Source organism: Mya arenaria, chromosome 2 (genome assembly GCF_026914265.1).
Source record: "Mya arenaria isolate MELC-2E11 chromosome 2, ASM2691426v1".
NCBI lineage: Eukaryota > Metazoa > Mollusca > Bivalvia > Myida > Myidae > Mya > Mya arenaria.
The window spans coordinates 25,448,903-25,473,410 of record NC_069123.1 but is presented as its reverse complement, the minus strand read 5'-3'; the positions used below and the strand labels follow the sequence as shown (position 1 = coordinate 25,473,410).

At 35.2% G+C, this 24,508-nt stretch overlaps 2 protein-coding genes across 2 annotated transcripts; one reads left to right on the top strand and one right to left on the bottom strand.

Moving 5' to 3' along the window:
* Positions 1 to 999: 999 nt before the first annotated feature.
* On the bottom strand, positions 1,000 to 19,297 carry LOC128213972 (tRNA-dihydrouridine(16/17) synthase [NAD(P)(+)]-like). The gene is made up of 12 exons (XM_052920116.1): positions 19,220 to 19,297; positions 11,841 to 12,085; positions 11,044 to 11,203; positions 10,658 to 10,770; positions 9,080 to 9,162; positions 7,425 to 7,528; positions 6,588 to 6,732; positions 5,752 to 5,848; positions 4,518 to 4,612; positions 3,138 to 3,327; positions 2,733 to 2,808; positions 1,000 to 1,229 (listed from the first exon to the last, which is right to left on the bottom strand). Exons 2-12 carry the CDS (start codon positions 12,075 to 12,077, stop codon positions 1,000 to 1,002), a joined length of 1,530 nt encoding a protein of 509 aa, XP_052776076.1. The 5' UTR covers positions 12,078 to 12,085; positions 19,220 to 19,297.
* Positions 19,298 to 21,790: 2,493 nt separating this feature from the next.
* Positions 21,791 to 24,384, top strand: LOC128241635 (microfibril-associated glycoprotein 4-like). The gene is made up of 3 exons (XM_052958651.1): positions 21,791 to 22,366; positions 22,852 to 22,973; positions 23,388 to 24,384. Exons 1-3 carry the CDS (start codon positions 22,117 to 22,119, stop codon positions 23,892 to 23,894), a joined length of 879 nt encoding a protein of 292 aa, XP_052814611.1. The 5' UTR covers positions 21,791 to 22,116; the 3' UTR covers positions 23,895 to 24,384.
* Positions 24,385 to 24,508: the final 124 nt, after the last annotated feature.

The following is a 24,508-nucleotide window of genomic DNA, read 5'->3' as shown; positions in this document are numbered from 1 at the left end:
TAACGGACAAAGAGCGATCCCAACAGCTCGTCCAAGTATGTTGTACTCAGATGAGCTTAAAATGACTGACTCCTATATGACGAAAAATGAATTATATTGTAACGATTGATGAGTTCAATACATACAAGAACCAAAACATTTATTATCTGATAATTGGTTAGGGCCTCTATTAAAAAGGATGATTGGAAAATCTCTAAAAATGGGATAAAACTTCCAAAGTTTCTGTACTTCTTACACCTTGGATAAACTTTCAGAAGTGAAGGTTGGAACTCAAGTAAATCAAAACCTTGTGTAAATGTTATATTAAATGACAGAGACTTTGATTAAATCCATTATTTGAATACACATATTGGCAAGTTTTAGTTGCAAATTATTTCAAAAAACTTCAGAATTCTTCTACCATTATACTTTGCATTCAGTAACTTGAACTTCCATGTATGGGTGAAAAAATCCAAAAAGTGATGGCATGGAAGTTAATACTTTTACTTTACTAAAGCCCTTTTCTACATACTTAAGTTAATACCACTAAATTTAACTCCAGGCCTCAATTTCTCAAAACTTCTTAAGCTAGAGAGGCTTAAGTAGCTTATTTCAATTAGCCAAAATACATACTTAAATTGAATTTTGATAATTGAAAAACAGCTTAAATAGCTTATGTGTTTATCATAAAGATAATTCCTATCTTAAGTATAGAAACTCTACATATTATATATACTTATATTACATATAAATACATATTACGCAAATTATTAAAAAAACAAAAATAGTGAGCTTAGCTTAATCCTGTTATAAGGGACTTGAGAAGTTTGGAGAAATTGGGCCCAGGAAAGTTTTAAAAAGTTATTATAAAATTTGTTTAACAGGATAAAATTTAACATTTGTTACGCTGACAAAAAAAATAAAAAAATAACCAAATTACACACATATTAGGCAGCATAACATCTGAAAGACTTCGTATATGGGTGCACCTGAAACAAAAGCTCAGACTCGAACATTCTTTTACGAATTGCTAAGCCCATCATTTAAACCAAGTTTTTCACATATCTGCGCTGAATCCATTTTCATGTCAAGCTCAGCATCATTTGTAACGTCAGATACCTGAGGGTTTTCAGAGTTAACATCACAGCTATCTTCGGGAGTATTGTTCTCACGGTCAGAATTAGAACCTGCAGATCCAGCATGCTTTCTCTTCTCTAGGGCTGGATGGGTGGTGAAATGTATCCTGTGACCTATAATTATAGAGGTAATCCATGGGTTTCACATGAGCAACACAAGAGGAGATCAATGTTTTGTTAAAGGGATTAGACATCAGATGATACCGCTGCAAGAAAGAAAGAAAATTGTCAAAAACATACATAAAATTGATATACTAATGTACAATGCATTGAATCTTGACTGATGTATCAAATTGCTTACGACACATGCATCTTTCGCAGTTTTTGTGTATTATTCCCATTCAAAATTTACTGGGTTCGTCTACGGTACCATTTAAATTCCAGTCAATTAAAAAATATCATGGGTATATGTATCTGTACTAGTCACTTGACTTTCACATGCGCAGTATATATATAAACTGGGAAACCATTTTGCACTATTTTTAAACGAGTAAACTCAGCTGAGACAGCGACAAAATTTTCTTTTGTGTAAAATGTATTATCGGCTTAATGCTAGTTTGTACTGAAAAGTCTAGACTTACTTTAGGGAAATACTGTATTTGCCTATTTAGGGACAATCTGGTGTCTAGCCCCTTCAAAGGAACTCGTTCAAAGATTTTATGTCAGTAACATTTTTTTTTAAATTATTGAAATTGAAGTGATTTACCTACTTTCATGACCAAAAACCAAACTGCTACATACTTGTTTGGCCATAATTTAGTAAATACAAGCGCATGATTAAATTTTCAATAGTGTAACTAACGCTTTTCAACAAAACAGAGCATCTTCTGCTATATTTTTTTTTCTTATTAGAAATACAGCTAATTTGAACTTTTGTAGATGTTCATTTTGTTCACATTTCACACTAAATAAAAAGCTGTCTCAGACTCTCAAAATGTGACTGAGTCCCTTTAATAGTATATAAAGTATCTTATAGTTAGTTATTTAGCAATAGTTAGAGCATGCTGTTGTCTGGTGTATGTGAGTTTTGTTTGTGGTCACTAAGCTGAAAAAGTTAATTTTTTGGATACTCTGGTTTCCCCCACAATACAAGACAACACCCTTGCGCAACATTGTGCCAATGAGAGTGACTTAGCATTTATTATTATTTAAACTTGCTTTACAATTGTTGTAACATAAATAAAGTTTAAACCGACTCAAAACGACTGAGAAAAGAGCTTCCTAAATAGAACATACTTTAGGGAGTTCTTCTGAACTTAAGGGAGTTTCTTTAGAGAAAATAGTTTCTCAGAGAGCATTCTTTAATGGGTTCTACTAAACTTAAGGGAGTTTCTTTAAAGAAAATAGTGTCCTAGAGATCACTCTTTATGGAGTTCTATTAAACTTTAGGGGGTTTCTTTAGAGAAAAGAGTGTCCTAGAAAGAACACTCTTTAGGGAGTTCTACTAAACTTAGAAAAGAGTTTCCTAGACAGCACTCCCTATAGAGAGCTTCTACCAAACTTTAGAGTTCTTTGGAGAAGAGTTTCCTAGACAGCACTCTCTATAGAGAGCTTCTACCAAAATTGATTCTAACATTAAACTACATTTTTTCAATTATAATAATTTACTATCTTTACCTTCACAGTCAATCACTTCTTGAGAAGTCTTCTTTCTGCAGCAACCCTTGCACAGGTTATAGTTACACTTCAGACCCTAAAAAAATAACCATGTTTAAAGTCTACAATGCCTTAATATGCATATGATATATGTTGTAATGCTCTTCTTTCATTACTTTGTGACATAAACTTGTGAGTCTTAATTGGCAATAACTATACAGTACACCAACCACCCAGTTTTTGCAGATTTTATTTTCGCCGCAGACTTTATCTTTTTAAATTTGTTCACAATATAAACATATGCACACCACCTTTCTTGAAAAGGGGGCATAAAAAGCAACTTGTTGCCATCTGTGATGCTTCTACAGACATTAGATATAACTAAGATCTTTAATCAGATAGGGCCTGAGGTTACATTGAACATACCCTGATATTATTGCAGTTTCCACATATCTCAAACTTGACCTTCTTCTTGCCATCAAAGTCCTTGTTTGGGTTACGTAGCCGCTTTTTCACTTTTTTCTTCGAGAGGCCTTTTTCTGCAACCAGTACCTCTATAGTTGATGGCCTGGTCAAAAGGTCACGCTTTTTACGATTTTCTTCTGCTTCCTCTGGGCTAAATGGATGAAAAATGTATTCAATGGTTAAAATAAGCACAAACCAACATTAACATGAATGTTTAAATGTTTACCAGACTGGCTAAAGATCCGAGTTTTATCAAACTAAACTTGCTAGAATTGCTTTATTGATTAATGTTATAAAGTAAGAACTTGTTGAATCAATTTCTGATATATAACTAGAAATCATGAATGCATTATATCTAGTTAGAGATCTGTATAAAAAAATAAAATAAGAACCAATATTGTAACCGTTTATTTGTAAAATAGCTAAAATTGTTAGTTATATAATTCAAACCATGACTAAGTTGCACTCTCACAGATATAACATATTTACAACTTTTTTGTTTCTTGGCTTGGAAAGAGCATATTTTTGCATAAATATCTGCAAACCAATGATATATGACAAAAAATCAGATTGTAGATTTTCGCATTTCTGTTCAAAAATTAATATTTAATGGCTTAAACCGTTCCTAAAGGAAAATTGCATAAAACATCAATTTTTTAACTAAAATATAAAAATTTGCGATCTGCTTTTTCTGTCAGCAGTCTTATATAACTGGTTTCCATGGATTTTCGCATAAATTGGCAAAAATCAAAAAAGTTGTCAAAACGTTCAATCTGTGAGAGTGCAGCTTTAATATCTTAAATTCTACAATGGTTGTGTACAAGTAAACCAGAAATGATGATGTGATGATCGATTACAAATACTCATTGATGATCACCCAACATAGTCAATAGTCAATAATGATCACCAATTTTCATCTATTTTTGTATTATTTTACTTATAAAAAGAAACATTTAATACTTGTGCAGAAAAATTACAAATGCATAAATATTACTCTCTAATACTCATTCCATACTCTGATATCATTTTAAACACTAAATAGTTAATTTAAATCATGTTTTTGAAATCTGCTATAAATATGAACCTTTTTTTAAAAACATATCATTTCAATTGACACATTAAGGAATAATGGTCCCATCTTCTCAACGTTTGTATCAAATAGAATTTCTGTGATATTATAATACCTAATTTGTATAAGAGAAGATTTCATCATTTATGGGATTTTTCAAGCAAGTAAATTTAATCTTTTAATGCAATTTGTGAAAGTCAGTAAATATTTAACTTTTGTCATAAACTCATTAACGAGATGGTCCCATAAAATGTGATTCATTTTCACCATACCTTGGCCTCACATAGGGCTGGCAGTACCAGTACGGGAGAGGAAGTTGGCCAAAGATGCCATCCCTCGGGTCAATAGATCCGTCCTCCATCTCTTTCTAAAATATAGCATACAACACCATAAGATCGAATAAAAACAATTATATGCTTGTTTTTTTCTGTTCATTGGAAAAATTGCAAAAAAAAGTTATTTTAAAGATGTCGAGATTTCCTGACGATTATCAGCTTTTAAAAATATAAGTTATAATGCTATTTCATTAAATTCAAATATGTCATAAATCGTAGGGTTTACATCAATATCTATCACGCCTCAAACATGGTTGAGGCAAGCCATTGTTTAAGAACAGGTCATGCGTTGACCCCATTTTTCATGTTGCATCAATAATCTTTATATTGTACCAAAATGACGTCTTTTTCTGATTCTGATGAATTAATGAACCAGTTATCAATTCAAACAGGTTGTAGACACGATATTTATGTTACAGGTCAAGTTCACTCACCCAAACATGCTTTCCTAAGCCCAATCTATCCTATATCGATCACCTACTAACCCCGTAATTTATAATAATAATATTTCAAATACCATTACATCATAACTGCTACCATTGGCCACTAGCATTGTTTCACGCCTCATAACATTTGTTCAACTTCTGCTTTTCATAAAACAATTTTTTTTTTAATAAAAAAAAATCCATTACTTTTCCAGCAATAATTCATGTAGCAAAGCTTACTATTGAAACTACTGGTTGCTATGCTACTACCAAACTTGGAAACTCTTGGCTCTTATCGGAAATCTTCTGTTATCTTACAAGAATATCTTCTTTTTAACATCATGTCACAAATGCTGACAAGTTTACAGGTATTAACAATTCAGTACTAGAATATCCTCCCAAAATGGTAGGTTGTGGCAAAAGTCAACAAGAGCACAGCAAGGGAGTGACAGCTCTCGTCAATTTAATTGAGTCGAACTAGGGGCGCAACTCAAAACAATTTTAGCAAGAGCAATGGGCTGGCTACACAAGCATATTTCCAGAGTAAAAAGATATAGATAATTTTTATGTTATATAAGTATGTACCATATTTTATGTAAAAAAATACCTGGTTTCATGTTATCAATAACAGCCATGAAATAAGCAACAATAACGACACAAAGTCTATGATAAGACCTCCACCTCTTTCTTTGAAAAACAAACAAGCCTCTACATTCATTAAACAATTCCACCATAGGTATCCATACCAGTCCTCGCTCTTTCATGAGCTGGACAGCTTGCCGGAGAGGTTCAACAGATTTAGCCACGCCCACCATGTCCCGAATGTCAGGGTGCAAGTGGAGACTGAAAACATATCCAAACTATTTTACTGATAATGTATATATGTGAAGGCCATTTAGTTTCTTTTGTGCTTTAACTTAGATAAATGCGTTAACAGTCGAACCCTGTTGGCTGGAACTCCACGGGACCGGCGAAAATACATCGAGTCTCACAAAAGCCAATCGGGAATGATTACAATCAGTCCTTTAGATTCAAAATGAGACAATGAGGAATTCCAGGCAAGTGAGTTCAAACCAACGGGGTTCAAATGTATATCCTTTCAATTAAATTCAAGATCTGATGAACACAACATGTTTAGAATACCTCTGATATTACAAAATTAACTCTTGTGATTGGTCAAATTTAAATGCAGTAAAATGTATGTGAGAATGATAAACGTATAAAACCTGATAAAACAGGTGAAGTCACAAATGCTGTCACTGTATAAACAGCCAAATTAAAACAACAAATTAATGGATCTTAATATAAGTATAAATATAAACATGGAATTTTTATGCACAAACACTTAGATGCGGAAGCCACTACTTTTCAAAAATCAATGTTTATCATATTCTTTGGTAATAAATCTACTTAAACAATAGTTAAGCCTGCAGTTTGTCATCAATACACCAATTTCTACAGATTCTTCAGAAATAGTCCTTATATAGTTGCACATAAAATAAAGACTTTTGAGCCTCAAGACTGAAATCTCAGTTAACAAAATCATATTGTTAGATTCAATCCGCCAAATAAGTAAACTTACCCATGGTGCAGTATTTTAAAGATGTGTCCGCGTATGTAGGACAGCTGGCAGGGATATTTCTCGACAAGATCAAGGTACTCTTCACACATCTGCCAAATTGGAGGATCTATGTTGGCGAACAGCGCTGGATTGTGCAGGTTACCCTCTAAAGAGTGTTCAAAATAAACTATTAGGTCAAGTTTTATTAGCATATTTGAAATAATAATTGCCAATACAAAAAGAATAACTAGATAAGGTTTTGATTATTATAATCAAAACTTATATCAATAAAGACATTTCAACCGTGAAATAAGGCTTATTTACAGTTTCTTGCACCAAAACCAGCATATTTTTAAGTCCCTACATCATTAGAGATCTAAAATTACATTATTAATCATGATTAAGTGTTCTGATGTATGCCTCTGCCAATGGAATTGGTGCAAAGATTCACATTAACCATTTAAAAGAGCTCAAAAAAATAAAAACCATTTAGATTATAAATGCCAAATTTCCCCTTTAGTCATAATAAGATTATGTAAGTGCGTTATTTTAAGGCTTGTGCATGCGTGCTGACTAGTATAGAGGCATTAAGCGCTGAACACTTAGAAAGTCAGCATTTATATTTGGTCTCCTAAACAATTAACCCATAGCCAGGCATTGCACAGCCTGCTGTCTTAATTGTTAAGAAAACCTATTACATAAAATTTTGTATAAATTGTATTTTTAATATTGTTATAAATAAATGGCTTTCTGTAATTGTATGCTAAATACCATGGTGCATCCACTACTGGATATTCTTCTTGTACACTAGATATAGTTAATAGTTTAACAAATCCATATATCTTATTTGTAACCAACCTGCAGACATGACGCCCTCTACCCCCGTCTCTTCTATACATCTCTTGACATCAGACAGGTACTGGATGTTACCATTGGCAAACACTGGGATATTCACTGCCTCTCTAGATAAGATAAATACAGATATATACTAGATGCTACCATTGGCAAACACTAGCTGGGATATTCACTGCCTCTCTAAATATGAGAAATACAGATAAATACTGGATGTTACCATTGGCAAACACTGGGATATTCACTGCCTCTCTAGATAGGAGAAATACAGATAAATACTGGATGTTACCATTTGTAAACACTGGGATATTCACTGCCTCTCTAGATAGGAAAAATACAGCTAGATACTGGATGTTACCATTGGCAAACACTGGGATATTCACTGCCTCTCTATATAGGAGAAATACAGATAGATACTCGATGTTACCATTGGCAAACACTGGGATATTCACTGCCTCTCTAGATAGGGGAAATACAGATAAATGCTGGATGTGTTACCATTGGCAAACACTGGGATATTCACTGCCTCTCTATATAGGAGAAATACAGATAGATACTCGATGTTACCATTGGCAAACACTAGCTGGGATATTCACTGCCTCTCTAAATATGAGAAATACAGATAAATACTGGATGTTACCATTGGCAAACACTGGGATATTCACTGCCTCTCTAGATAGGAGAAATACAGATAAATACTGGATGTTACCATTTGCAAACACTGGGATATTCACTGCCTCTCTAGATAGGAAAAATACAGCTAGATACTGGATGTTACCATTGGCAAACACTGGGATATTCACTGCCTCTCTATATAGGAGAAATACAGATAGATACTCGATGTTACCATTGGCAAACACTGGGATATTCACTGCCTCTCTAGATAGGGGAAATACAGATAAATGCTGGATGTGTTACCATTGGCAAACACTGGGATATTCACTGCCTCTCTATATATAGGAGAAATACAGATAGATACTCGATGTTACCATTGGCAAACACTGGGATATTCACTGCCTCTCTATATATAGGAGAAATACAGATAGATACTGGATGTTACCATTGGCAAACACTAGCTGGGATATTCACTGCCTCTTTAGATAGGGGAAATACAGATAAATACTGGATGTTACCATTGGCAAACACTGGGATATTCACTGCCTCTCTAGATAGGGGGAATACAGATAAATACTGGATGTTACCATTGGCAAACACTAGGATATTCACTGTCTCATTTGACTCTTGAAACATCTTCATTGTTTTTGCACTTCTGCACACTAAGATCAGATCAATGAAATTGTAATCATAAAATTGAAATTAAAAACCTACATGACAGTTTTGTTTTGACACATGTATATATGATCAAGGGCTGTATTCACAAACCAACATCGGTTACATTTCAGCTTGAAAAATTAAGATGCTTTATCAATATGGCCCCATATCAATGGAAATGTAATCATGTTCCAGTGGTATAGGTGTCCCCCTCTCACCCAAGAGGTTGTGGGTTGGATCCCCACCAGGGGTACCTTCTCACGACTTTTCAAAATGGAGACCAGTAGAGGTTTCTGCCCAGGAAACAGACTTGAGAGTGATTCTATAAGCTTTTAGCTTTCATCACATTTAAGCTTTAAGAAATTAGTATAAACTAAAAAAAGACTTACTTGATTGCTTTGATGTGCTTCCAGTCAGCTATGCCTGTCTGTTTTCCCTTCATTTCCCTTGTCCTACCATGCACTGTCAACAGCTTAAAAACCAGACAGAAATGACTATTTAAATGTTAACAATCATTAACTTGAAATAAAATGTTTAACAACGCAAATGTCAAATTATAAACGCCCTAAATGCTAAATATCATTTGTTCCAGGCCACAACAACTGAATAATTTGTGTTTTGTTGAATTGTTTTCAATTTGTTTATACATTAAATGGTGAAAACACAATTGGCAACACCAGACAAAATTGTTTTCATAGGTGAATGTGGTTTTATATTAGCAGGGATGATAGTAGAAACAGGAACATTTAGTAAGACTATAAAGGATTTGGCTAAAAGCAAGGTTAAAGCTGCACTCTCACAGATTGAACGTTTTGACATCTTTTTAAGATTTTTATATTTATGTTCAAAAATTGATGTTTTATGCATTTTTCTTAAAACTTTAGTAACAGTTTAAGCCATAAAACATTAATTTTTGAACGGAAATATGAAAATCTACCATCTGATTTTTTGTCAGCAATCTTATCATTGGTGTGTTGATATTTACGCAAATTTGCTCTTTCCAAGACAAAAAATAAAAAAGTTGCAAGAATGGCAAATCTGTGAGTGTGCAGTTTTAAAGGGACTTTGACACTACTTGGATTTTTATGTCATTTATATCCATTGCAAGGTACTTCTTAGTAATTTAATGCAAGTGTCCAGCTAAAAATAACCACTCAAATCAGTGATAGTGTAAAAATGAAAGCATTGAATCCTGATTTTAGTATAAACTAGTCTTACATTAAGTCTTTGAGTAATTTGTTTAAGCTTCATGTACATAGACTCAAATATTGTTCATGTCCAAAATTTATTTTCAAATCTTTTTCAACGCTTAGCAACATCAGACAAAGAAAAAAAGATCCATCAAAATCTAAGTTAAGCAAAAATATGATTTTATAGAGCTTAAAAATATAGATATATAAAAAAGAATAGGAAGAAGTTCAATTTTCTATACATATGGACCTGTTATGATTTGCATTGGTCAAATCTGGTATCAAGGGCCTTTGTTGTAAGGAAATAAAATTTGGGTATTTCTAAGGCCATTTGTTGTTGTTGTTTCTCCTGGGCAGGAAGGTTATGGAATTGGACACTTAACATAGAATCAAACCACAGATAAGAGTTGTAATGGGCATATATAGGTATCAAAATGTGCCAATTAAGATACAAAATCAACATCTGTTTGTATCAGAACAAATAAAAAATACCAAATCTACAATCAATTTACAACGATTTTGCCAAAATTGAAGAAGGTCAGCAAGCATTGTAAGGTGCTTTTAATTTAAAAGTTCTGAGTTCAGAGTCAGGCCTATTATGTAAACAAAATATATGTATGTTCGCAATTCTATGTGGCAGTACACTTCAACAATCGCCATTACACTTCATTGAATGAAATCAAGGTGTACAATATATACTTCACAAAATAACATAAGAGCCTACAATACACTAACAAAAAAGTTATCTGTAGCTCTGATTAATGATGGCCTAAATACCTGGCATCCTGCCTTTTCCAGCATTTTGGCGTACTGCACTGTTTTCTCCACACTTTCAAACACTCGGATCTTGCAGGTGATGGGGATCTTTAACTCAGCATGACACTTGCTTACTGAAACAGTGAACCACACAATTAAAAAATTTATACAACATAAATGATAGTGTGACCAGCATTTACTATCCGAAAACATGTCAATGTTATTGTTCGAAAATCAAATGTATCTTACATTATATTGTATTATACATGTATGGAGATACATGTACATCGCATCTATAAAAACACTTCCAATTCATTAGTTTATAGCACTGAGGGTCATTCAAGAAATATGTAGACTTTCTTAATAACTAATTAAGTTTTTGAATTCTTCTCATAACATGTACAGACTGATTTTCTCAAGTAGTTCCCACTCATCCTGCAGGTAGGCACCGTAATGTCCTCGGCGAGCGATCATCTGTGGACAGCCCAGGTTCAGGTCTATAGCATCACAGTGGTCCTCAGCTAGCTTGGCGGCAGTAAGGACTATGTCAGGGTCATTGCCACAGAACTGGAATACATAATTTACTTTTCTTAAACATCAATGACCCAGCTGCAGTATACTTTACTTGTTTTACCTTGGTGGTGAATAACTATTGAAGGTGTAGAAATGGGCCGGAAGCCGGTAAAATCTCCTAGTAACTTAAGCATCTTCTCCCAGCCAATTTCCTCAAAGCAACAAAAAAAGCAGTCACCATGCCATGTTGGCGTTCACAGTTCTGCATGTTCTTGACTTTCAATCATGAGTGACAAATCCAAATGCCTTAAGTTTTAGTTTCAGTATCACAGTTCCAATTTAGTTAAAAACATATTTTTTACAACACTAGTAAAGAAAGTTATGAATGAATACTAAGTCAGTCTAATAGGCATGATGTTGCGCAAGAGTGTGGTCTCGAGTACCTGGAGAAAACTGACTTGTCTGTCTTGGTGAACAACAACCAAGCTCACATGCACCAGACTGGGAATGGAACCCAGGTCGCCTTAGTGAAAAAGTGCACTAACCACTGCGCCAATGGTTTTGTCATGTGATACTGTTACATTTATTACTGGAGGTTTTTTATCCCAAAACTGAAATCGTTCAGAAGGCAAACATGGATTTTCCAAAGGAGTAACCAAAGTAAAAGTCTCTTCTTCTACAATTATCTTACCTGAACGATGAGAGGCCTATCTTCAGGACAAGTCTGCATCGACTCCCGCCTGTAGTGGGCGTTTCTAGCAAACACTGAGCTGTGGAACATGGGTGTATAGCAAAGCTGGGCTCCATATTTGCGACTCAACATTCTCCAAGCCAGCTCACTCTGGTCAACCATTGGAGCCACCACATACTGGCAGCTGTTTAAAGTCTGTCTCCAGAAATCAAAACCACCTAGCTTCTTGGTTTCCATGTCAGGACCTTTAAATACAACAGAATGATTTTTTTTTATAGCTTTGAACATGAGTCGGAGAGCAAATTCAAATTACTATTTATATAGTACCCTGAAGTAAAATAAACAAATATCAGGGCTTTTTCTGTAGCCTCACATCTATTGGACCATTCCAAAAGCCAAACATAAAATAATTTTTCAATCGGACAAAAAAATCACTTCCCAACTACCTACTAAAATCATCTACTGGTACTGGGGACCTGAAAAATAACCATTATTTTACTGCCCTAAAGTATCCTCAGATTTCTCCTTGATTTTAACAAAATAACACACAAAAAAATACATGTTTTTTTATTCGTATTCATACCGTACATCTAGCTAACATAATGGTATGCTGATTGTGAACAGGTGCTACACCAGGCAAAATGTTGGAAAATAGCATGTATTATTGTTGACAAATCAAAAAACAACAACATTCTAATGGATCAAAAAAATGTTTTTTAATCTAGTGGTTAGGCTCCCCTTCAGATAATTGTTAACAACGGCGCTGTTCAAACCTCTGTTATTGCTTCAAGGACTTCTTCCATTGATTCTCCATCATGAAGTAAATATATATATAAGCATAGAAAGCAAATATATTCAGACTGGGACTTTTTGACATGACCTTTCTTGTAACACTGACACTTATAACTAACCCATGCCTTAAAATCAATATAGGAACAATATGGTACAACCTCAATACCAGGGCTGAATCTCAAATGAAATGATAATACGGTATTTGTATCGATACAAATGACCAATATCCGATATATCCAGGGTTCTCAATAAGTTTCAGTTGAACCGTCTCAAAGAGTAAAGTAACCGACCAGCTTCTACTTATTCTATTTAAAATTGATTTAGTTTTCCAAATTTGAACCGGCCCAATTGCCATTTGAAACGTCCATTTTGGGATTGAGAACACTGCATATCATACGATATTTTTTTCCTGGATTAAAATTGGTAATAAATGAAGATTATATGATGAACTATCAATAGCTTAACCATTTATATCGCATACTATGATATTAGGCAACACAGGTAAACAAAAACTGAACATATGATCACATCAGGGCCAAGCTGACCCAACTGCTAATATACTGTTTTCTCCTACTTACATAACAGTCAAAATTAGAGTTATATTAAATGAGCATTTGTTTCTATAATTCCCTACACCAAAAGCCATTTACTCTCTCCAGTCGACTCTTGTGTTCAATTGCTTCCAAACTTGACTTTTCGGAGGGGGTATATTTGCAGATGTTGATTGCTGTGACTCTATTTGAAGAGTATTGTTCGAGGTTTCTCAGATTGAAAGACCTAAGAGATTCTTGGATCTGATACAGCTGAGGCCTACTGAAGAACATATGGACATGATGAATCGAAATTAAACAGTTAAACAGAACATCAGGAAAATGATCCAGTCTTCGTCGTAACTGGGTTGCCCGAAGCCTGGGACAAGTAAATACTGTTTCGGACAAGTCAAAATTCCCAGGTGGTTGCCCGAACGGGCACGTGCATTTTTCCGAAATTTAAATCCTGCAGTTTTCATAATTTCTTCAGCAACAATTCTCAAATACTGCATGAACTTTCTAAATATTGGCTTTCGTATATTTAGGTATGAATTGGTGATGTCACAGCATTCCGCATTCGCAGTATTTGTACTATTCATTTAATAAGCATCTTAAGCGTCTGCCCGATGCTTAGACGCTTATTAATTACAGGGATGATAAAATTCCGGATTAATCCGGAATTCCGGATTTAAGGCCTCACGGATCGATTTTGAGATTTAATGTAAATCCGTTGAGTTTTTTCTAGGGGGGAGGGGTACAGGGAGCGATTCAAGCTCAGTTCGAACAATATGGGTACGAAAGCCGGAAGTGTAAAGCCGGAAATTAACGAACTTAATTACGTCTTGGCAATCGAGCTATAAAATTGGTTAAGATAGCATCTGGTGATTACGGAAATTACCGATGGGACTAGAAGACTGCAGCAGCGCGTTCAGTAAAGATGTTTGCGGCGAACGTTTGCTGTTTGGTTTCCCGGTTAACGTGTATGCGCTGCGTTGCAACAGGGATACAAAACAAAACATTTGCGAGCGTTTTGTAAACACTCGACTGACTGAACACACTGCAGTATCCGGATGGTCGTATCCGGATATGACAGACGACGAAGACGAATAAACGGGTATTGGAAAATTGGAAAAAAAAGACCACCAACAACTTCTAAAAACATCGATTCGTCGATTTTAAGGGTATATTTGCCATTTATTTTAAGAGAAATTCCCGAAATTTTAATTTAATAGAAATTGATCAAACTGAGAATGAATTTTGCACATGTAGCATGATTTCGGACATCCCGATTCGGATTGTGTCATAATAATCGATTTTTATTTTACAAATTTTATTTGGCCGATCAGTGTTCTGCCAAGGACGCGCCCTTGCGCCATTGGCGCAGAAAATATCGGGATGGCGCAACGAAATACCTGTAGACGGGCCGATCGGCGCGCCCGTTTTTCGAAAAGCCGTTTTGACTTAATTGAATTTTTAAAGAGCCGTTTTGACTTAATCGATTTCTTTTTCAGAAGTTTTACAACACAAAACGATAAAACAACGATTTTCATTGGTCCGTATACATGTAACTATCCAACTGCGAGGGGTAGTATATTTTTTACCAAATTCAATGTCATCATCATGGCTGAGAAAAAGAAAACAACTCAAATTAAAGGGGGGAGATATAAACAAATTCAATTTCAATGAGGCCCTGGTGCATTAGAGGAATGCAAAACAGAGGAAAATATTCCTGGGTGGGGAGGGTTATAATTTAGCGATGTGATTTATTCGCGGAATTCCGCGGATCTAATGGCCCCAAGGACCCCCCCCCCCCCCAACGAAATGGTTTCAGCCCTCCAGCTGCCAGGTCAATCACATATCCCTGATAAAGCATAACAACACATTGACATGTGAAACTGTTCATTAACATATATCATTGTGTCTCATTTGTGCCATGTTTATAGTTTATTTCTAAATGTTAAATTGATCTGTCCAATACTTGAGAATACTGATGTCATGTGGATGTATAATGGGTAAATAAAACACTTTCATTTAAGTTTTCATTTTTCCCCTGGAAAAGGGCATGGCCCTTCACTTTTGAAACTGGCCCCTAATTTTCATGACTGCTGGGCCATTCGGCCCCATCTTTTTCAATCCTTGGCAGAACACTGGCCGATTGAAGTTTACGCTGTAAACCGTTTCTTTATTATTCTCATAATGTTTGAAGCATTGTTGACCGTAATGGGAGGTTCAAATGAAAATTGGTTTGGTTCAAATTTAAAAAAAAAATGAATAAATATTTTGTAGTAGTAATATATATTACGTAGAGGCAGTCATTTTATTTTCTATTTGAGACAGTTCAACAAAACTTCTCGAGGACCCAGTTTGAGTGAGATTTTAATTATATTGTTGTAATTTGTATTTCCAGGTATGTTTACCTGTATGGTTACAAAAGTCAGGGATGAACAGACACCTCACCCAGTGCATCCAGTTGTTCCTGTCAATGACTGACAATTCAATCCAGAGGCCATGATACTTGGAAACACAAACAATGAGAAAACTGTTGCAGCTATTTTTCTGGCATAGAGAAAGAAATAGTGTTGAGACATTTGGCCTCCTTAAAAATCACAAGGCTGATTCTGAATCAATTTTCATAGAATTTGAAAGGCTGTTTGAGAGACTTGAACTGCTGTGGGACAATCTAGTTTGTGTGCTACTGGACTCATGTAACAGCATGAGGGGAAAAAATCTGGCTTGGGGACCAGAATACGTCAAAGTCCACCATGTCCACAACGGCTAAGCTGCCAAAGCATTTAAGTCCCGTTTTGATATTACCGTATTATATCATGCATAGGACGCACTTTTTTACCCCCAATTCACGCCTTAAAAATTGCCTGCGTCCTTTCTATGCTATTAGAATTTCATCTGTTTTTTTCCAAGTCCATTTCAGGTCGAAAATATCGGACCGGGGAAGAACGCGGTAATAGTAAGTATCTGTACTGCGTCACCGAAGAGAACAACTAACATAGGTAAAATCACGCAAGTTAACACACGCAGAAATATATTGAATGTTTACTTTAAAATGATTTATTGAGAAATAAATTGAAAAAAAAACACGAGTGTTTACTTTTTTATAAAAGGGACGCTACTCACAAAAACTCGATGTGAGTGCACTTTAACTGGATTGAGTTATAACGGCAACGGAAATCGGGAAAGGAGGTAAATATCAATTAATCGTTGTTTATGATTTTAATGTTTCGATATTTTACAAAACATTTTGTTGTATGTTACTGTTTTAAAAAATTGATAAATGAATGTGCATAACGCAAAGTAGCATTATTGTCACTATCAAATCTTTTCAAATGTGTGAAGGTGTGAAAAAACCCGCTGTCTGTTATTAGAAAAACATCAATAGAACAAACTATTGTGATGGTAATATCTTATGGTTGTTTGTTCGCACTTTACCCGATGTGCCTTCCGCTGTCAAGGCTAATTACTGACACTTAATTATGCCGACATGCTTTAATCCGCACAGCGATAAGCCTTATCAAAACAACCATCAGTTTTGACAATACACAGTTTTGTTGCGATTGCAACGGTTGCAACGGTTGACTGTCATTCAGAAGGCATGTCGAGACTATTGCAACGGTTGCAACGGTTGACTGTCAGTCGGGACTATTATGGCATTTGTATAAGTCTTATAATATGCGTAAATGTTCTCAAAATGTCAAGACATATATCATTGTTGTGTACGCTAAATTACCAAAATATGACAATAATTATCAAAATATACAAGACAGTTACCAAAATATGCCTTATATACAATTTTTTGTTTGTTTTTTACTTCAATATATATGTTATAAATACTTGACCAACCTCAATTTTTCGGCTCCGATTTTGATATTTTTCCGCTGCGTCCTATCTTATATATTAAGGGTTTTTACCCGTTTTCTCAACTATTTTTTTGCCTGCGTCCTATCTATGCTAGCGTCCTATACATGATATAATACGGTACTTGTAATAATATATATAATAATTAATAACATTATATTCTCATCAAATGTGCAGAAAATGGAATAAATACTCTTATGATACATAAAAATTGAATAAATAACACTTTTACAATAAACATTTGCAAGCATGATAATTGATATGTTGTTCATTATTATAAATCAAACATCCCACAGTGTAGACTGTTCATACACAGGCATTTGATCATAGCCAGTTGAGTTTTATGGGAAGTGGACAACTGAACCAAAATGTCAGGTACATGTCTAATGCCTGTGACTTCAGGCAAAAAAAGAGTAAATTCAACTTTGTTTAAAGACAACTGTGTTAAATTTCACTGCTAAGATTCCTGATAATTGTTCTGATTGTGGATGTCTCGTGTTGAACATAATTTTATCTACCAAACCGAAAGATGTACTCCTTGAACACTATTCTAAGGCAAAAAAGGGTATTAGAATCCCTGAAATACGGAAAGCTTCGAAGGGCTTCGCCCCCCTTGTCCCCCCACCAGGGCATTGCCCTGGACCCATCGGGGGCCTTGAGCGGCCCCCTGAACCCCACGCAGACATTTTCAGGATTGGCAACTTGGCTCTGTTATCATCCCTGTAATTAAATAATAAATTTATAATCTACTAAGCGTCTGCCTGATACATGGAAACTTATTTATAAAATGCTTCTCTCGTTTGTAATTTGGTTGCTAAATGATGAATTTTAAGTATTTTGATGATTCTGATGAGGATGGTCAGGTGATAATGATTACTAAGAGATGACTGAAGACCTTGTTTTCAATTTGCTGTTATCCTTGAGGGAATAAATGAACACTACAATTTGATGAATGTAGGACGAAGTGAACCACTTCCTAAGTGAACCAGGACTAAGTGAACCACTTGGTGAGACGAAGTGAACCATCTATATGTTATATATGGAATATTCTCTTAATGAAATATTATGTTTCAGAGTTTATTTTCCTGAGTATAAATGATTTAATAGATGATATGGATAATTTGTTAATCATATCAAAGTGTTTATTTATTAGAATTATGTATTTTGATATAACAATGTTTTGAAAAAAGGAAAAGAAAAATGAAAAACAAAATACCTTTTTATTTAATCCTTATAATGAATATATTATCAATACATCCTACTTTGTTGAATTTCTTCCATATATGTTCAAAAATTCTCTATGTTTGTTATTTACACCTCAGTCATGTACCAAAAACAAATAAGTGTGGGTGTTTCATGACATTTCGGCTGGATCCATCTGCATTTCGCTAGCATTTTAAAGATAATCTGAGCCTATGATATAATAATAACAAAATACTGAATTTTTAAACACCTCAGTAATAGCCAAAAATGTTGAATGCATCAAGTAATAAATATCATAATGTTTATGCATCTCTTGTATTTATGTTACTATCATAAAATAGCTACTATACTAATTGTCATGAAGCTTAAAAGTCAATTTCTAACAGCTAAATAAACATCTTTAACAGTGTAGCAAATGTGTGAAGTCTTGCATTCAAATGGCGATAATTACTAGTTATTATCACCTTTCAGGCAGTGTGCCATCACACAATAGCCACTATATAATACATATGTGGTTCACTTGGTCCTGAAATGGTACACTAAGGAACTGGTTCACTTGTGAAATGGTTCACTTCGTCCTGCACCCCAATTTGATTATTGTTTCGGGTTTGGTTTTTTTAAATTGTTTTGGGCAAATAAAACTGTTTTGGGGCAAATAAAACTGTTTTTGGGCAAGTGGTTTTCTTCAATTACTTGCCCGAAAGGACAAGTGCTGAAAAAATTAAAGCAAAGACTGATGATCAAGTAGCACCAATCATCAGCGTTAGGTCAACCAATCTGGTTCATACAACCATTCAATCAACGTTGTATCACCTGGTCAGAATCGTCCGCATATCCCAAAATCCACGCACTTTTAATAAATTGTTAGCGGGCATGATTAACCGTTATCGCGAAATTGTGTGATTATCATCAATAAAAACTTTAAAGTTGCTTATTTAACAAATTAAAACGATCATTTATATGCATTTCTAGGAGAACACGTACGTTTAGCTGGAGTGCGTAATCGTTTTTCTTCCAGAAAGAATGTTTACTAGCTCAATATCGCAATTTCCAGTGTTTTCGTCAGCATGTAGATAAATTGTGATGTTGTAATAATCGCAAATTTATATTTGAGAGTACAGTAGGGTACGGTTACATATAACCATAAAAGATTATAACTCGTAAAGAGTCAATCATTTATTTATTGTCGGGTACTATAAAGAAAACACAGCACCTTAAGCTGTATTTAGCTTTGACCGACGGATTAAGTTTCAATAAGTAATTGGATAGCACTGGAGACCGAAAGGAATGGGTGCGGGTTGTAAACGTTCACCAGCTGCGTGCTGGAATAGTGTGGCGAATCATTCGGGTAAAAAGGCGCCTTCTTCTAATTGGTACATGAACGAATACAATACAGGTGCAAACCTTAAAAATGATTGGGTGCACATTGAGGTTAATGAAACATTTAGGGTTGTTTAACCCACTGTTGCATCTCTATCTTATGGCAGGTATATTGATAGAGGCTCACCTCATACCATAAAATAAAGATGAATGGCTATTAAATAAAGAGGCTCACCGCCTCTTTCGCATAAAGATAACTGCACCTCTGAATCAAGAGGTGACATGACCTCTTATTTCGGCTAAACTGGCGGCTTTATGCGACTTAACTTTGACCCAAATGGTACGTCATAATACCGCAACTGCGGCTCTATAGCCCAAATGGTACGTCATATTAGCGCAGCTGCGACTCTATAGCTCCAAATAGTATATCATAATAGCGTAGCTGCGGCTCTATTGCTCCAAATGGTACGTCATAATACCGAACTGCGGCTCTATAGCCCGAATGGTTCGTCATAATAGTGTAGCTGCGGCTCTATAGCTCCAAATGGTACGTCATAATACCGAACTGCGGCCCTATACCCCAAATGGTACGTCATGATAGCTCAGCTGCAGCTCTATAGGTCCAAATGGTACGTCATAATGCCGCAACAGTACTGAAAATCGTTATTAAGTGTGTCCTCTGTTTTGTTCACATCAGCTTGTGGATTCATTGGGTTAAGGTAAGGCCCTTTGAAGTGTGAAAATAGAGGCAATAAAAGGGTCGATTTGTTAAATACTTATAATTCATCTCTAGAAAATGGGGCTTAAGTACTAGTACCGGATCTTTCTATTGTGAAAATATATGACTACGAAAGGGTCGATTTATTACACAAGTTAAAAAATGAGACTTGAACATTATCACAGGACTGACTATAAATTATATTCTAAAAAGTACATGCTTATACTTATAGGAAGGATTTTATAATAGTCGGTAATAAATTATAAATTATTATTATTATTATTATCATTATAATTATTATTATTATTATTATTATTATTATTATTATTATTATTATTATTATTATCATCATCATCATTGTTATTATTATTATCATTATGAGAGTATCATGTTACTGTAGCTAGATGACATGAAGTAAAATCTTAATGATTAAGAATGGGCGTAGCGAACGAGCCCTTTTTTAATCATACAGATTTTACTACAGGTCATCTTACTGACTTATACAATTAACGCAAAATCTAACACAGGGAGTGTGTATCGGATGAGTGGCAGTAGGCGGACATCCGCAAAAATTGAAATTGAAGTACTTACTGATTGCCTATCTGCAAGTTCATTGGCTGTAAATGTAGGTTGTATTCTAAATATCTGAACACTTTAATCTTGACGAGTGCAGATTGAATTATGCGGACTGAATCATACGTATGCTACAATAAATACACATTCTCATAAGCCGTTAATTAAAGATTCACTCTTACTCCCCAAATAAGATTTACCACAATTAATACAATTGTTTTGATAAACCAAAAAGGATGAATAAATATAAAGTATGAAGAGTTTATTTCGAAAGAAATGTGCAGGAAACACAGTATATCTACCTTATGGGAAGATAGTGGATCACAATAAATCTTTAAGCACTCACCAATCATTTAATATTTTTTGCGTATCCATTATTCAGTTATCAAATACAGGGTTACAAACTTGTTAAGGTCTAAAAAAAATATATGTCTGTTTCGGTTAACCGACTCTACCTATAAAAATGCGCCGACCCTAACTAATTTTTTTCCGTTTCTGAGCAAAAAAAAATATTCGTTAACGAATAGAGAGTTACGAAGGGCGGATAAATGCAGATTTTAATCAGAATTATTGTTTATATGATAAAACAAAGTCAGGCAATGACAGTAATGTAGGAAGACTGCCATGTGCAAGAAAACACTCTGAACTTACGACAGATTTTGAAAAAAATATATAAAAAAATCCCTACCTACCCTACCTAGAAATTTTGGGAAGGTTACCCTAAACAAACAAAAAAAATTTGGCCATATTAGTAATTGATATTTTCCATAAATGCATTATTTAGTAAGCAGGCTTATCACTCAAACTTTATGTCTGTTATACATGTACTTGTTTTGATTTTAAATAAGAGTGTCACTTTAAATATAACTTGTTGAAAAAAACTCATTAAACGCGTTACGCACGCAACTTTCTCAGTTTGGTTTAAACTCCGTCAACAATGTATGGTGGTGTATACGTATATTTTACACGATGTTTTTTGTGGCAGCGAAAACACGTATCTTGATTGATCTCCGCGTTTACTGGGAATGTGATGATAAATATTTTCCCCGGATGTTTACTAACAATAAACATCATTTTATCACACAAAAATAATTATCACTTCAACGAACCAGGCAAATAGAAATCACATGTACACATTCAGAGAGTTATTTACGGATGTTGCAATTGTTGGAAACCAAAGTGAACAGTTTAAATAAATTTGAGTCTTCAACCTCATGGATAAAGTTAACAGTGACACAGGAGTGTTTATACCCAATGAACTGTTTTTGTCATGTTTCGATTTGCAACGAAATGTCCGAACTGGACCTATTCTTACATTATTGTGATTGTATTATGGAGTTTGTGTCAGTACGTAGTATACGGGGCTGGAGACACTTTCATCTGTAATGGAGCGCCATCTACGTTCAACAACGCCGAGTCAGATGCGCGTCTGGCGGCCATGGAGGCCCGGATAGAGCAGCTACAGAAGCTTGTCGACCGGAAGGAGAGCGGCCTTACCACTATTCAAGGATTGCCGAGAGGTCGGTGATCGGCGCTTTCATAATTATGAATATAATAAATAAACATATATACGCAATTTAAAAGAATAAACACGTAATATACATATATGTATTAAGCTGTTGTGGCTTGGTAAGGCCATGAAAATTTAGTTCTAGGTGAAGCGTCATTTGACTCGTAGGTAAAAAAATCTTAATTTTTTAAGACGGAAAAAATGAAAACTGCCTTTACCAAGCTATTATGATAATGGACCAAGTTTAGACATGTATTACTATAACAAACCAAAACCAGGTCTAGCTTTAAATTTGTTCATTAACCTGCATGTGTAGCTTTTGTGAATGCTGCCTACGTAAATTACTAGCGGAAAAATAAAACTGTACGATGCGAACGCTAATGAAATGGCTGAGGATGATTGGGGGAGGGGGTGTACCTGTCTGATAGCTAGGTAACTACTTAAGTTTGGCTAAAATATGTTGTTGTCCATAGCAATATATAATCGTTTTATCAGACTGCGGCGAGATCTACGCGAACGGAAGCCGAAAGGACGGCCTGTATCACATCTCTCCAGACGGCAGGTGCCCGTTCCTCGTCTACTGTGATATGGATCACAGCGGATGGACATTCATACAGGTAGAGCTTGCGTTAGTGCCAATTTTGTGTCATTTTCCATCCTATTCCATACTGTTAGAGCTAACGTCAATATCCATACTATATGTTATACTGTTAGAGCTGTCGTCAATGACCATGAACATTATGTTATTGTGTTAGAGCTAACGTCAATATCCATACTTTTATACTGTAAGAGATGACATCAATGATCATACTATGTCACAGTGTTCGTCAATGGCAAAGCTATGTTATATTGATAGAGCTGACGTCAATGACTACATAATGTCATATTGTTAAAGCTAACGACGCTATGGCCCAAAACACGGTTATTTGTACTTATTCACCACCATCTTCGAAATTAGAATTAAACGCTTCACTTCAGCCACCGTAGATTCACTATAAACGTGTACCTAACTGTTATAAAAAAATTTTTAGAAACGATTGGACGGCTCCGTTAATTTCTACCAGCCGTGGACAGAGTACGTTCGAGGCTTCGGTGACGTCAACAGTGAACACTGGTTGGGCTTGGAGAAGATCCACCGCCTGACGCAAGGTGGCGTGGAGATATTTTTCAACATGAGCACGTGGGAGGGCGGATATGAGTTCGCGCATTACAAGGTTTTCACCGTCCACGAGGCTGCCACCGCCTACCGGATGAACGTGGACGCGTTCGGATACGAGGGCAGCATCAAGGAGCTTCTCAGTTACCATGACAACATGAAATTTTCAACGTTCGACCGTGACAATGACCTTAGCGTCAACAACTGTTGTCAGAAGTATATAGACGGTGGTGGGTGGTGGTACAAAGATTGTTACCGACTCGGAGGTGTTAACGGCGTGTACGGAAAGAGGGAGCAAGGCGGAATCGGCTACTGGGATGCAAAACATGTTCCTATAAAATCCGTCAACATTAAAGTCAGACAGATGGAGGGAACATGCTAAACAATACACTGTACAATCACTACAGGGATTGCGACAGACGGTCAATATGGAATTTTACTATTTAATGTAAAGTTTCAGTAATACATTTATTATATATATTCAATGAAAACAAAACATTTCTGATGCACGGAATATTCTAAATTAAAACACCATGTTTTATTGACCCGACCTTTAAACTTAAGATTTAACCTTTGGGAGCCTGGAATTTAATCATTTGAATTAAACACATAATGGCTCTTTTATTGATTAAAGACTTCAGTCGTTAGGCGATTATTAGTTTATTACACATGCACATGTACGATGCAGAGCCCAACAGTTGTTCATGGGTTTATTTAAAAGTCGAATGTTGCCTCTGATATCGTGGACGACTCATGGGAATCAGTGAGACTAGGGCTTGCTTAATCCTAGTTATTGAATGTGCATGATTATTATCAATAGTTGTTACAAAACGAAAGAAATTAATAAAAAGCTTCAAGAACTAAAAGAAGAAGTTATATTTGTTTGTAATCAATTCTCGAGGCGAAACAATGCTGTACACAGTAGCATTTATGAGGTAATATATGACGTGGTATACACATAATGGTTTCACCGCCATTAGTTAGTGTTATGGAAAT